Genomic DNA, 17144 nt, shown 5'->3' on the forward strand with positions numbered 1-17144 from the left:
ATATATATATTTTCTTGCTACGGAAAATCATAATGTGCTTTCTCTCTTTCTCCCTCACTCATCATAGTAAATACCTAGAACATGATACCATCGTCTATACGAAACTGATTCTATTATCCGTAATATGCAATCATAGTATTCTCTTTAAAATGACTACCAATAACGGGATAGAAACTAAAGCAAGAACAATATCATATTAAGTAAGATGGCTGATTTATTTCGAAAAAATCCGAGAATATAAATTCGTTTGCCAATATGAATTCAATTCTCTTATAACAGATTATTATGAAAGTATAGTTTGAATATAATATTCTATAAGAAATGCATCAACTTTCCTATAACATGGTATTCTCATGCAAAGGTTTGCATTCGACAGAACTTTTAAATAAACTAGGGCAACTATTATACAGCACGTATATTTTCATTGGAATTTTATTTCATTTGAAGCACATTTTTCATACACGATATGGAATAACAGACGTTGTTTTAGGAGAGACGAGTGCATTATAAAAGCTAATAATAAAGCTCATGCCGAGTAATAAAAAATTTAAAAAAAAAAAAAAAACAGAAAAAGCAATTAGATTGAGAATGGATAAGATTTTCATATATTTAGCGTGCTAAAAAGCAAAAATTTCGAAGCAATAATGCAATCTTCGAAGAGAAAGAGTAAAATTAAGCTGAAAAGTTAAACCCAGCGAACTTACAAATCACTTTGACGAGGACACACTGCCAAAGAAGTAATGACCAGGAGGCTAAAAATCATCGACAATCGACTACTCACTCTAAAAAGACTTCGGAATCGCTTCGGGGCAACACCAACCTAGGCAAGACGATGGCCTTCTTCCGCCTACTCTTCAATGTTTGCGCGGAGAATTGGAATTCAGTGGTGTGTATCGGTGAATGTGGACTAAGTATCGTAATTTTTCGATCGCTGCCACCCGGGCTGGTCAAGGAGAAAACGTTCGATGGCGGTGGAAGGCTTAGATGTTGAGGTAATTTTCTTTCGAGGCCGGTATTGGCGAATAGACCACGACGAACCTCAGCGTTAAGGCTTTCTTCGCGATGAAGATTGTCACTGCTTTTAGATTCGCCCTGAGTAACGATTCTGCGAACGTCCTTGCTAGATGACGTGAGAAAACTTCGATAGTGACTTTTCGAAGTTGTCAGGTGAGTTTCCGAAGAAGAGGACAAGGATTCTAATGATTTTCGTTCGTCGCTGTAACGATCATCGGCACTGAGAAAGTTTCGCGATGAACGTAAGCTTTCCATTGATCTTGCCGTTACTTGTCCACTACTACTACTATCAGTTGTTAAAAGATGTTGTTGCTGTGGTTGCTGTTGTTGTTTTTGCAATCTAGACAAACTTTTAACTTCGGGCTCGTATTCTTCCTGACTCGAACTCGATTGTGGACTCCGTCTGCTCATAAAAAGACCGAGTCTCGAGCCAGTCGAGAATCTACTAGTTGTGCTACGTGTAGTATTATCTTCCTCGTTAACGCAAATGGTCGTTGATGAAAAACAATGACTCGTTTTTTGACGACCCATCAAAAGTGACTCTGCTTCCTCAGGAAGATCCACTGAGTGCCTGTCAATTCCGGATATCCTGTTGCCTTTCTCATCGATCACTAATGGCTCTCGACAGTAATCCTCGTCTGTAGGTATATTTTCGACCTCGTTCTCGGAAGCGTATTCCATTGTATCGGATTCTTCGGCGGAATCTTGTCTACGAATACTGATCTGACCGCCGAATGTTCTAACTGATGAATACTCAAGCGCGTTAGTCGTCGTCGTTGTCATCCTTTTTTGTTTCGTTGCCGATATAGTTTTCTTTTTGACCAATTTGTTAGTCAAAGTCACCGGTATGTCCTCCGTGTCATCCTCCTCCATCTCGATAAGACCTTTTTCTCAATTTACAAAAAGTTATCGAAAATCTTCTATCACTCGGGTGAATGTGAAATTTGTTTGGTCGGACAATGAGGGTGGGATAAGTTTGTCAAGAGTTGGGGGAGGGTTAAAAGAAGTCTCAGTTCGTCAGAAAATCATTACAATAGTTGGATTATTCGGTTCGTATTGATTTCTTCGGTTAGAACACCATTCGGACGATTTAGATGATTCTTCTGTACAAAAGACCCATTAGATTTGACCTCTTCTTCGATTATTTCAGTATTTTTAACAGGTACGAATCATTCAGTATTGTTCTTTCCGGTTTTTTGTTAAGTACATCTTGCCAATTCTCGATCGAGACGACGATGACGATGACGACGACGACGACGAAGCTGAAAGTCAAGGGTACTTTACCAGACTGTTTCAAAAATACGAACGAATCGAAACACTTGGAATCACAGGAACGCGTATCGGTTTTTGTATAATTACTTCGCAAACATATCTACGGTTATACTTAGAATATCATTCAGAAGGATCAACGTCGTTCTTAGGTAAGTTTATATAGTAAAAGCATTAAATCAAACAAGAGTAATCCATGAAAACTCATGATTCTATTTGCTTAATGAATCTCTGATATAAGTGTACGTGCACGCGTTCGTCTGTGTGTATTATAAAGAATTAGCTAACGCAAACTGAAAGGGAATTAACCTATACTCTCATCCCTAGAATGATAAATCTTTAACGATAGATTTAATAGTAAAATTAATAGATCAAACGAACTAAATATTTGAAGTAGCGAAAAAGACAGCAATGAAAAATATATCAAATTTACAAATAGACACTCAAATAGAAAAAATAAAAATTAAAAAAAGAAACGTAGAATAAAATTCTTTCGCGTGCTTCTCTGGTTTGTAAGATAAGAAAAGCTTGATATTTCCTAATCACATTTTTTATTTCCTCCCTTAATTATCGCTATCGGACCTATCCCTTACACGCACCCGAAATAGACTTCTCGTTTCCGGTTTCAAGGCGAACTCAAATATCTCTCTCGGTATCCTCGAATCATGTTATCGCGTGACTTGCACTAAATCCTTTTTAAAATACTCTACGAACTTACACGGGGCAAACCTCTTTCCCTTCTTCCTATAATAAACCGACTTTAATCGTTCGTGTCTATCAACAGCTCAATCTTTTATCATCGAATAATGTTCTACGCATTTCCAAACCCTAAAGTTCAAATTTTTCGGTTCAGCTTTCACGTAACTCTTACGTAAATTATTATTTATAAATAGAACAAAAATAATACATCAAAATTCAATTATATTTAACAACGAAGGATATTGTTACTAATATTTGTTATTAATTAAATACAACTGTTCTCGAGAGTCATCGTATTTATTGTAATACTGTTAACCTATTAATTTTACCTACAAATTTGAAATTTTAATAGAACAAAAGGTAAATCAAAGGAAACATATTTATGAATAAACGAACCATAATTAAATTCAAAGTTTCAATGTGATAATTCACGCGATTAATCCATCTATTCATGTACGTTATCTCTTTCGTGTGAGATTCGAATAAATTCGTTGTAATGGTTGCGCGTGAAACAATGAATACAATGTGAGAGAGAACGTTCTATGTTCTATGTTCGCTCGCTAGTGCATAATCTTACCTTTCTTCTATTTTATTTCTACCAAACAGAGTGAAGATAAAAGAAAAAAATTAATAAAAAAGAAAAAAAGAAGAAGAGTCTTTTAGAACAGACGAGTTGGTGAGGGAAAAAAGTTACGAAAAAAAATTTCTATTTCAATGAATAATTGTCCGGATACATTTTGACCATTTATACAAATGTTTTTTGATACCAACAATAATAATGCTCTTTTGAACGCGATTGAAGTGTCTAACGTAAATAAAATAAAATAAAATACTTCTTTTTTTATTCACTTCAATTTTTTCGAGAATATCGAACTTTTCAAATATAACATTAGTGTAATATAAAATTAATGTAACTCGTGTCGCATCGTATCAAAATTGATTTTAAATTTAAAAGAATTTATGATGGGGTATCGATCGAGAAACATTTTGTCAAAATCACCTATTTATTCAAAGGACACCTGTGACAGACAACTGACGTTTGTTGTTTTCGATAGCAATCTTAAAGATTATGTATTTTCGATTTCATTCTGTCTACGTACTTGAATTATTTTGTAAGTTTGAGAATATTATAATATATACATACTTCTCTCTAACTCAAAATAAATCAGTATAGATTCAAAAATACATCAGTTGTGTTCAACGACAAGTATATAAATAAACAATACCAATTTTACACTGACGTAGGATTGTAAAATTACAATATACTACTGTTTAATGCAGTTGGAATGTGTAATGTATTGCAATATGTGAAACAATTTAGTTCACTAATAAATTTAGCAAAACAAAGTTATTTTTTCTATTAATTTGCAATTATTTCTACAAAAATATTTATCAAGTAATTAGTAGTATACCTTTTTCTAAATGTTTCGAAGAAAACACGTATCGTGCGTATCGAAGGGTTAAAATTAATTTCTATATTTTTCAATTTCTTTTGTATTTTTTTGCAAAAAAAAAAGAAACAAAAAGAAAAGAGAATAAATTGAAAAAATCATAACGGAAATGATATTCTTTATATTCAATGCAAATATGGTTCAATGCAACGATGGGGTGATTCGAAGCGTTAAACTTGTGAACGATTTAACGAGATGTCTTTTTTTTTTAAATAATTTGATTAACGCTTTAAATTCACACCAAGGTGAACAGAATTTCCTATTAATATTTTTCAAATTAATAGGCAGAAAGAAAATTAGTATGATCAAGCACGGTACACGAATCGTTTTCAATTTCTTTCATAACGAGGCACATTTATAGAACGCATGAATTAACTCCCGTTATTGTTCATGTTCGTGTAAATCGTTGATAAAGATTAGAGCGACCTTGCTAACCTAAATGGAAAAATGAAAGGACATCAAACGAAATATTACTAAGCATTAATACTACTGGCAGATGAGATATAACACATAAGTAGCAAAGTTTCGAATATGACATTTCTTAAATTAACGCGAGGCTTCGATTTCTTTTTCTTGTAGGGAAAAATAGGCCAAATAGTTGCCAGGAAAATGTGCCAAATGTTTTCTCTTAGTCGACATTACAAGGTTGACCAAGACCTTTACCGATTTAACAATTTTAAGGTATTGGCAAAGAAGTTTCTCTCTGGTGCTAATTTATCTAGTATTTCACTTTGCCAATTTGATATTGTATTTTCGTTCGAACGGAGTCATCCAAGTGATAAACGTACGTAATCGTATTTAAATTCAACCATTCAAATGAAAGATAACTTGTCTATAGAAATGAAATAAAATGTTCCTACGAACTAAATGTTCGAAAGAACATTGACACTTTATCGAAGATTATTATAAGACAAAAGTATTCAATGATTTTCGTGCTAATGGGTAGGTAAATATCCTAAATACTCAGGGACGTGGTAGCCTAATTTCTTCGATAAAATGACTAGGCAAATAAGTAGTTGTCGTAGATAAGAATGTAGTTAGGTAAATAGAGAGTTTGCGAAGAAAGGGTCGATCGACTCCGAGGTCGACGACGACGAGAACGATTCATCGAGTTCACCTGAGCGGAAGGACACGTGTAATACGATAAAAGCAGTAATACGTAATAGATATTTAAGTATATACATACATATATATGTATAAAGTTATGTGCATACGGTAGATATATACATATAAATGTATATATAAATATGTTCATACGTTTATATATAATATACATATTATTTCAAGTCGGTCAGAATCGTAATATAGATGTTATCGCGAAAGATCGAAATTGGAGAATGTCAAGATTCACATAGTGAATGTTAACACATATCAAATGCATCGGTGAAAGACTGAATATTTGGGTTTACTCTTATACATTAATATTTCTAATCTTTTTTCTTCTAATTGATTTCTTCTAATTTTGTCATTCTCAAATTTCTGTCTTTCACGGTAATATCATACATATAGGTATTTAACGGACATACATACGCCATGTAATATATCGCAATTACGAATAAAGGATCGAAATATCGAATAGTGGTCGTACCTTAACGATAGAAGGATTTTCTCGGCTTCGTTACTACCGGTTTAAATGGATGCCAGATAATTTAATAGCTTCATCGATTCTACCAGAACGCTAGCCGCTTGTTTACTGATTTACTTAGTTGTCAAAGTTCTAGGTCAAGTGGTGCCGTTGTTTCACGAACTGGAATCAATTAACCATTAACAGTTACCTTACTTAATGTCGGAACGATATGTTCTTGTATTACGTTGAACTGTTCACGTTTGTAAGCTTAAACTATACTAACACTATGGGTTCCTAAAATTCCTTACAACTTTAAGTCGTAGTTAATAATTTTCAGAGAGAGAGAGATTAATTTGTATAATACTTTATATAATCCTATTACTTCCTATTGTAGTATATTTTATAAGAAACCGTAGAAAATATGAACGAGTTATTAATTTAGCTATAAAATAAAAAATACCGTTTATGTGGTACGTTGTTAAAATGTATGTACCATAGTCATAAGATTCTTCGAGTTAAAATGCGCTGTTTTACAGATACGTTGTTAGTTACGGCAAATAGTTATCACAGTAATTTAACAAAACGAACGTTTTTACCTCTATCGATGTCATCTTGACGTACAATGGACGTGATTTTGTAAACAAAAAAAGAAAAAAAAATTAATAACAGATTATTATCGCACGAGTAATAATTCACGATATATAGAAAAGAAGGTTAGTTAAGGTTCTTTATTCATCCTTGAAGTCTAAAGAAAGTATGTCATGAGTCGATTTCAAAGTATAAGCAAAGGAAATAAGCAAACAAATGAGAAAAATTGGAAAAAGAAAACAACCTAAATTTAACCCATTTCATATTGATTTCACGTATAATATTCTAAAAGAACAAATGTGATTTCAATGAAATACAAATTAAAAATTCGATGTAAGGGGGATAGACGTAGTAAAAATTTTAATGAACGAGAACAAAGTTATTGTTAACGTTGTTATTGCTACTATAATCGCGTATATAAAAAAAAAAAGACAATATATGGACCGTTTATTTTGAAAGTGGTGTAAGTCCATTTTTGAAAAAAATGAGATATCACGTAATTCATCCTTAATTTAATGTAAATTTTGTATGTATAACTAGTCTGTGTTTAATTTTTTTAAAAATTTCCATGTTTTGTACAATTTAAAATTGGTCGGTAAATGAAATTAACAGACAACAGATATATTAATCTTTAATTTTCTCGAAACAAGAGAAAATGGACTTACACCACTTTCAAAATAAACGGTCCATATATAAACAGAATACCTCGTGTTCTTCTTGTATCTTTTATTTTTTGTTATTTTTCTTTTATTTTTATTCCTGAAATTTTTCAAGAAAAGATTTTTTTGTTTTCAACGATTTTTGCGTCTCATGCACAACACGTTTTACTGAAACAGCGAGATCCGTATAAATCCGACGAATTATGTGAAGGTCGTGACGTGAAACGAGAAGCATTTGCCGCTTCAGCAATTTACTGAGTTTAATCAGAGAGACAATGTAATGATCTCTTTCTTCGTATACGAACATATAATATTATCGATGTAATTACAAGCGAAATCATTTCTTTTTTTCTTTCTTTTCTCTTTTTATTTTTTTTTTGTTCTGTTTTATGCCGTTTCGTAAGAACGATGCTAACTTGCCAAGATTGCATAATTAAACGAGATAACGAGCGTGCTATCTCTAGAGCGAGTTACAATTCCTTCGGGAGATCATTTTCAGAATTCTTCGAGAAGGTTTTTCGTTCGTCATCGATCGTGGTTAAAAAAAGGAAAGAAAAGAAAAAAAGAAAAATGAAACACACATATAATAGTCATCACGGATGTTGGTAGCTGTCAGACCGAACCTTTCCCTAGATAATCTGGATGAGTATAGAATGGAATCGAGCAATCGGCTGGAATTAAAGGGAACGCCCATAGAAAAATACGAAGCCGATAAAAGCTTTCAATCTGGATATCGATCTCTTGACGATAATGATGACGACAATTCGGTAATAACAATCAAATTTAATGCTCGACCAGATAAATTTTCGAGTTACTTTTAATTGCAATATAAAATGATATTAAATTTATGTCTCTTTAAAAATATGCGCGCGTGTATATATACATACATATTATGCCGAATTAAATTTATAGTCAACGATAATGCATTCGTGATAATGTGTATATGTGATAATTTGTTGTTTGTATTCTTTGTTATTAAAACGATAATAAAAACGAACGAAATCGCGTTCAACCAAATGCGTTCGGATGATATTTAACTATAAAATAAGTTCATTGCGAAAACGAACGTAATGCGAAACGGAAAAATTTATTTATGTATTTTCAATACAGAGGGTTTTATCACAAATACCATTTTCCATAAAACAGAATAAAATTCTCTCGTGGACAAGAACGAAGCTCCGTTGTTCCTATACGACTACATACATTATGTAAGTAAATAAAGCACACGTTTTTGAAATAATATGGGAAAAAAAATCTGTTTTGACGTATATATTTAATATATTTCAAATATTTTTGTTATATCGTTGTCCTTTTCTTGTCTTTTTTATTTAAAACAGTATTTTCCAATTAAATAGGCTGCGAGAGATTTTTTTTTAATTTCGCGTCGAATTTTAATTTTATTAATAAAATATAATCACACACTTCTTCTATTCTATTACTTCGTAATGATAACGATCAATTTGGACACATATTGGCAAGTACATTTGTTTAAAGCTTTTATTTTATAAGAAACACAAATTTTAACGAACAAATATGTTATAAAAGGATTGAGAAGCACTGCATTGAAAGATGTCTATTAAGTAACACTTACATAGAGTGCAGTGCTAGTGGATCGATCGAAAAGCATTTTTGAAAATAAAATTAAGCGTCCGTAGTTAGGAGGGGGGAGGAAATGAAAGACGTCACGTCCAATTCTGACTGAATAATTATGAAAGTGGTCTAAGTAAAAATTAAAAAAAAATAAGTTTATTAATTATTTCACACCATATTATTTTAAACGAATTTAATTCAATATAATTTTCACGATAATGTCAAAAATGAATCGTTAAATAGTGTTTGTTATTTCAATATTATGTAGAATTCATTTAGCGTTCAAATTTAATTTTCTTTCTCTCTCTTTTTCTTGAAAACTATTTAAAGTAGGACATTTTCTCATTAAAAAGGAATTGTTTTTTAAAAGCATACGAAATTTTCTTATAAATGTTCTTTGAACGATTCGATAATGCAATTTCATCTCCTAATGTTCTCTTAGCCGTTATATTGAAATTTCAATAGTAGGATTATGGCCAGACTAACAGAGTATCCGCATCCATGGAACAAACCAGATAGAGATTACATTATAATAGCATAAGCGTGCGAAACACTTCGGTATTCCTAACCCTATGGGAACTATATTATTTATGAAAATTCAATGCAACGGCATGTCAATCTTGAGAAAAAAAGAGAGAAATAGATGAGGTTTAAAAAAAAATGTATATAGTTAACGACCGAAAATATGCGAACGAGAGAAGAAAAAATAAAATGATAAAGGATCATTCATTTTAAACGTTTAACGCCAAGTCGAATAATATTGTTAACATTTAGAGTGAAATTTTGTGCTTCATCAAAATATACAATTGACGTGTATTTCTTTTATTAGTCGTTTTTTTTTTTTTGCAATTTTACAAAAAGAAAAGAATTATTTGCGCGTTGAATTTCGTTCTGTGTTATCGAAAAAAAAATCGTAGAAAAAGATTCCTTCGTAGTGTAAGAGACAGAAAGAAAAAGAAATAAAGAGAGAGAGAGAGAGAAATAATGCTTTTAACGTGCAGCTGAAACAACTTTTTCGCGTATGTTCAAAGTTTGTTTACTTTTTCAAAATCAAGACATTTATTAGATCGTTTCCCCGCAACGTTTGTCGATCATTTCGAAGTAATTTCATTCTTCTTATAATATGTAAGCGTTTGTGTTATTTATTTATTACCAATGACTTGTCGAAAGTACAACGAACTGTATTTATCATGACGTAAAACGTCGTAGACAAACGTCATTGAATGATTTGAACTAAGAAGATATATCGTTTGCTTTGAGAAAGATTGGCCAATCTCCAAACCTTATGTCTCGCAAGAAGTCGATAACAAACACAACTTTTATCGATTCATTGAAACCTATGTAGCTTGTTACGTAAGAAGAAAATTTAAAAGAAAGTTCGTCGAGTTAGACCGTTATCAAAAATATATTAGGATATCACGGTTAGTTGTTAACTTCGTATCGAAAAAGTTTTATACACAATTAGGATACCATACAAATATGAGAGTTTAAAAGTATATATAAATATACGTATATTTATGTACAATTAAATATCGTATATTTTATTATATATAAATATGCATAAACTAATTCTTTCTTCTTTTAAAAGTTAATACCTATTTAAAAATCGTAATCAAAAATAAAGATATAAAAATGTACAATTTAAAGTAATAGATATAGGACGAGAATTTATGAAATATCCTGCAAATTATATAATCAAGGAATAAAATAAAATAGGAGAAATTGTATGGATGGAATTTTTAACGAGAGATAATATTACCCTAAGAGATTACTACTAATGTGCACATTTTTTATGCAAAGAATGCACATGAGTGGGCATACGTTATTGTCTCAACCATTTTATAACAAGGAAGAAAAGAAGGAAGGAAGGAAGGAAGACCAAAAGGTCAGGATATACCCTAAGGATACATTGTTGCTTTCCTCTTTCCTCTCTTCAAGCACTCAAAGAATACTAAAACAAGGAAAGTAATCTATTCCCGAGGAACGGACTGTTCAACCAAACGAATTACGTTTACGGAACGAACAAGAGAGAAGACAAAAAAACTGTACTCTCAACGAAACATTATATGTGTTATATCAAACTTTTTCACATGTTTTCTTCTTTTTTTCTTCTTTTTGTTTTTGAGGGCTGAGGTCATCCTCTTTTTATCTATTTCGTGTTTATTTCTTTCGTTCTTTTTGTAAATTTATTGTTTGATAGAAAATAATATATATTTTGTTTTATTTTTTATAATTCTTGTCAATTCAATTATACCGCGAAATGTTGCGATGTATCATACACACATATCCATAGTTTTCTGATATTGAATTTATTCGCGTGTTTTTGTTCATGTCTATCTTTTTGAGCACGAAGTTTGCGTCGTTTGCGATCGATTGGATCCGACGATACATCAAAAGCTTTATATATCATGAATATACCGACGCCATAGGCGACACCAAAGCTGACTGCTTCCCCTTTGTCTTTTGGACTTGGGGTAAAAAGAATTTGTATTATTCTCTTTCGTCGATGAAACTTGAAAATATTTGATATGACGAAAATATGGAAATGAAAGAAATTAGAACAACTAACGAACGTTTTTTTTGTTCTCGTTAAGAAAATACGCGAGTCTGATTATTCTTTGTATAACGTTGAGAAAATCAATTAATTTTGTTGCCAATCAATATTGGCAATTATCTCATAAAATGACAAAAGATTTCGAAGCTTTTCATGTGTAAAAGGTATGATTTAATTTTGAACTCCGATTGGCGAATACTAATTATAAGTTTCAAATCTTTGTCCTCTGTAAAATTGGAAGAATCACAATTAAATTCATTCTTGGTAAAAGTATAATTCAATGTACAAAAGAAATAAAAAAAAGAAGAATTGTCGGAACGTAAATCCTTCTGATTGTGAGTGTAAATAATTACATAAATGTCTGCTGAAGTTTTTTACGTTAAAAAAAAAGAATCTTTCAGGCGGGATTTCCATGACCTCGTTTTACAAAATTTCTTTTCTAGTTAGATACTGCATAAAATATTTAATGTTGAAAATGTATTCGTAGAATACAATTGTTATGCAGAAATCATAAATAATAATTTTTCCATTCAAATCATAACAATAAAAATAATAATAATAATAATAATAATAATAATAATTCTGATATCACATTGATATCTGTCCATATTGAATTACGTACTCAAAACCATTTAATTTTCATAAAAAATCGTATATTCCAAAAGCTACTAGAATATATATGGAATATATCCACGTGGGCATTGAGATATGTTCCAATATCCCTGGAAACATGTGATTAAAATTGGCCCTGAGACGTACCCTGGTTATTATGCTATTGTAATTATTTTTATTATAATTTTTTTCTAAAGCATAAATACTACGTTATTATATTCCTACAAGTCTAGAATACGTCGAGCATATGTAATAAATGATTTTAATTTATTCCTGATAATTAAATAAATTATATTTTACTTGGGGTATGTTTAAAAAAAAATATATACAAGGGCAAATAATTTGTAAAATAATTATTTATTATGACAATTTAATGTATATTACCGATATCTCATGAAAATTATTTCAAAAGAATAATTCCATCATAAAAAGTATGTAATAAATTTCGATGCTTAGTTGGGTTTTATTTTTTGGTACTTTTACTTTCTTATCCTCCATTACTGTATCTAATAAAACCTTTTTACAATCATTTTTATCAATGACATTGTTGCACTTTCCGTTTCGCGCTTTAAATTGTTTGTGCGCAAGTCTTGTCCAATCGATATTTCCTTGTTTCTCTCCTTCCCCTCCACCACCCTATTCAAATAACGCGATCCTTTGAAAAACCTTTCACTTTTCGTGTCGGTTGAAAATTTTCGGTACTCTTCCAAAAGAAATTTCGCTTCAAAAAATAATCGTTAGAAGAAATACATAATATATAATAAATATGTAACAAAAGGTCGTGAGTAATCAATTAACTATCGCATTCGTAATGCTCGTTCACAATTATAAATAGAGAATAGAAAGACGATTTGGAAAAGAGAGCGGAAACACAGCAGATGGAATGACACGGTTCACCGGTTGGCCATCCTTGTTACTTGGCACTTTGCCAGGATCATATCGATCCTAAATCAAGGGAAGTAGAATTGTGGCTCACAGGGGTCTATTTCTCTTTCACTCTCTCTCTCTCTCTCCCTCTCTTCTTACCCATCTGTGAAGAGGCCGGAATTTGAAATTCATGCTCTGCCGGAGTCTCACGGAAGTTCGTTCGTTCGTTCGCTCGTAGTGGCTGCGGTTCTTGTCGTGTGATATCACTATTTACCTTATTCCTAGGATATTGCATGGGGGGGAAAAGGTCAGGTCACGTTCATGTCGATATGACTAAATTTTAAGATTCTTCGTTTCCTTTTGTTAAAAAATATGTCCTATATTTTAAATGAATTATTTATATTTTATATTTAGTATCCGAACGTACAATGTATATATTGAGGAATATATTTCAATGGATTTTTAGATATATGGATTTTCTATAAAAAATTATATGGTTCAGTGTACCATTCATTCGCCTTAGAAAAATCTTCAGATAATTTCATCTATCGCGGAAAAATAAAATTTGATTAAAAAAATTTCAACAAAAAAAAAAAAGAAAATTTTAATCCTTCGAACGCGTTCATTGTCAATGTTTCCGTATGCAGTAACCGTTCAATCGTAAAACCTTTTGAATTTTAATACGCTCATCTCTACTTTTGCCATAACGATGGAAGAAGATTTCGAGTAATAAAATATATGATTTTTCTTTTGTACGTTTTAACTATTTCCGTTCCTTTCAGAATTTCGTTTTCATATTTTCTTACCCTGTGAAGAAGAAAATATTTCACAATCTATTCAGTTTGAACAGAACATTTTATTCGAGGTGATTCTTGTATTTCATTGTTAACGGAAGGTTTCGGTTGTTTGACAAATTGACGATATTTATCTTTTCTAATTTCTCGTTTATATATTGCGATCGTTAAAAGATATTATAAAATGATATATTAACTTAAAACGTTAAATTCTCAGTACGATTAATTCTCCTACCTGAATTTACTTTAAAATCAATTTAATGATAATTATAGCAACGTGCCTATGTAAACGGAAATAGCTCCATTCACCGTAGAAGTACACATATACGTCGAATCGAAGAAGGCAAGTGTTATCGAGCCCTCGTTACGATGATGCAAACGATGACACGAAACCGAAAATAGTTTTGCTATGTTACTTTTGAATAATCGTACGTTTGTATGTATCGTATGTGTGTGTGTGTGTATACGTGTGTACATTTATGAGTGTATAACCACACAAATAAACTTGTGGAAACGTCTAAGCATAGCTAACATTAAGTTTAACGAACGAAACTCTTGTCGTTAAAATTGAACAAACATACTTAAACTGTCCTGCGGTAATTACTGCAAAATATATTAATATGATTGTTATGAAGCATGTAAATAAGCACGTGAAAATAGTATCATTAAAGGTATCTTTAAAAAATCCATTTAATACACACAAGTTCTTCAACTTAATACAAGAAATTTGACAAAGGATTTGTAAAAGTTAATAAATAATAATAATAATAAGTATTATGCAAAAAAAAAGAGATATTGCATTTCAATCAATTTTTCGTATATATTATATATTTGCATAAATGCATTTATAAATAATCAATTGTATTTTTGAATAAAAGTACGAAATTGAATGCTATTATATAAATATGCGGTTGGTATCATAGTTGAAAGACTTTTCGAAATAAGTACACGTTTGCTTTGCATGCTATGATAGAGTTTATAATGTGCAATTCTATTTTTATAACAATTCTACATTTATATGTTATACGTACAAATATGTATTCTTTATCTTGTATAATATATTTTCTTGATTCCATAGAGAGAGAGAGAGAGAGAGAGAGAGAGAGAGAGAAGGAGAGAGAAATTGTATTATATTGTTGTTTATTATTTATTATTATTTTTTACTTTGCAACATTTATTATTTTTTATTTGTCTATTTATCTATTTTTTCCTTCTAAAATTTTGTATTATTTTTGGTTATTTCAATGCGACGTAAAAACTAATTTTGCACGTGAATATTATTCTATGGAAAATATAAAAAAAATAAGATATAAAGAAAAAGAAAGCTTTAATGAAAAAGTCTTTTTCACCCACTCTCTTTCTCCATCTTTATCTTTCTTTCCTTCTATTCTTTTCTTTCTCCTTTCTTTTCTTTAAAAATAAGCATCTCGAAAAGTTCTTTGCCATACGAGATGAGATTATTCCATGGGGGATAGAGAGAAGCCGTGCATTTTACGCAACAATGAACTCTTCTTTTATCTTAGAAAGCAGAAGTTTAAGCCTCGGGCACTTTTTGTCTTTTACTACTTTTGCTTTTAAATTTTTACGATATATCTAATCGGAGACAAGTAAATATAAATTATCGGATTTCTATCGGTTATACAAAAAGTATCGCAAAGTGTTTACCATTACATAGGATTTATTTTTGAATATTTATTAACTGTATACATTAATTAAATTCTGCAATGAAGCACGAGATTGTTTCTTTTTTTTCATTCATTGTACATTTACATATTTAAATTAAAGAAAATAATTTTCTAAATCACACGCTTATATGATTATTTTCTTTACTTACTTTGGATGAGTAAACTTATGATCGTCACGGAAAAATACGTCACGGAAAGAATAATAAAGAAAATTCGATATATGTAACAACAATTGTTACGGAGTTCGTAATTTTAACGATAACTAATAAGTCTTTCTTTTTTAATCTTCATTTTAATTAAATACTTTTTTAATTGAAACACGTACTTTTTATTCTTTATCGTGAATATTTCAATACACAATGTTTTAATGCAATCTAACGAAAATTATATATTTGATTAACGTATTATTTGGAGCTTTAACTCCTTCCATCCTATTAATAATTTATGTTTTCATTTTGTTGGATAACATTAACTGAACCAGAACGAAGCATTATCTCGAAAAGTTTATGGTCTACCGTAAAACGATACAATAATTAATGAAACCACTAATTAACGTTTGATCTTCAATAAACAGATATTTTTGTTAGTTACTTGTTATTATTTCTGTGAAATAGAATTTCGTCTGAATTAATGTGGTTAACTGTCAAACCAAATTACTTGAATGCCTTTCAAAAGATATGACTTCCCTGGAGAAACTAAAATAACAACTACAACTGTATAATATAATCCCGTCACGTCGGATTACTATGAACGGAAAATGATTACACGTATGTACGTTCGAATGTGTAATTAATTAATTTCCATGGCAATTTAAAACGGAAAAAGTAAAATATGATTGATGAGTAAGATTACTATCAACAGATAATGATAATATGAAAAATAGAACGTCGTAGAGTTTAATTTCGTTTCCGTGAAAATTCATACGGAATTACACGATCAATCTTGAAATGAAAACGTCTATCTGCTTGACGTTAATCATCTCTTTTGCTTGCTTCTCACGAGTTTACTTTTCTCACGAGTTTACTTTTCTCACGACGATAGAAAACTTACCCCATAAAAAAAGAAAAAAAAAAGAAAAAAATAAAACAACTTTTGTCCAAATGTAGTAATACTCGATTACAAGCGAAGATATCGTTTGAGTTAAATGGAAAAGAAGCGAGAAAGAAAACAGGGTAAGGGAAAAAGAGATATAAATATATATAACGTTACATATATGTTAAGCTATAACTTGTTTGGTCGTGTTAGTGGTGAGAAAAAAAAAAGTAAAAAAAAAAAAACGTTTAAAAAAAGACTATCTAAGCGCAAAATAGCACACGGTTATCGATCCACGCAACGAATACACACACGTTTACAATACATACTAGCCACGTACGCATAATAATAACACGCGATGACGTTAGCACGATGTTTTGTTCTTGATTTTTACTCTTTTTCCAACCCCCTACATTACTATCTCACATGTACGATCAATTTTTATTGCTTATGTTGGTAAATTAACAAATCGACATAACAAACTCTTCATTTATAATTTGATACGATACGTGGCTTATATACGTGTTATAGTATTATTTTTATCAAAATTTTTCAAGAATATTTTAACTAACATAAGATGATCTTTGAAGATAAAAAAGAATAGTTAATTATTATATCTTTCTCTTCCTCTCTTTCGTTCTCTCTCTTTCTTCCTTTCTTCTTTTTTCAAGCTACCTTGATCCCTATATGCAAAGGTATGATAAAAATTCTCTATTTAGTAAATTTTCCGTAACTTAATAATCTAAGGAAGACAAGGAGAATT

At 30.8% G+C, this 17144-nt stretch overlaps 1 protein-coding gene across 11 annotated transcripts in view; it reads right to left on the reverse strand.

Moving 5' to 3' along the window:
- Positions 1 to 17144, reverse strand: part of LOC122519564 (cAMP-specific 3',5'-cyclic phosphodiesterase, isoforms N/G) — a 328446-nt gene that overhangs the window by 107250 nt on the left and 204052 nt on the right. For 2 of the 11 annotated variants that reach the window (XM_043639093.1, XM_043639092.1), the window contains exon 2: positions 782 to 2276. The exons of 6 other annotated variants lie outside the window; for them this stretch is intronic. In XM_043639093.1, coding sequence (XP_043495028.1) covers positions 782 to 1887 — 1106 coding nt within the window. In that variant the 5' untranslated portion in view covers positions 1888 to 2276. Of the gene's footprint in view, positions 1 to 781; positions 2277 to 17144 lie in introns of those variants that run through there. 3 more of the 11 variants (XM_043639095.1, XM_043639097.1, XM_043639096.1) reach the window with 2 other exon arrangements.

The sequence above is a fragment of the Polistes fuscatus genome, unplaced genomic scaffold (genome assembly GCF_010416935.1).
Source record: "Polistes fuscatus isolate 324 unplaced genomic scaffold, CU_Pfus_HIC Scaffold3, whole genome shotgun sequence".
Lineage (NCBI taxonomy): Eukaryota > Metazoa > Arthropoda > Insecta > Hymenoptera > Vespidae > Polistes > Polistes fuscatus.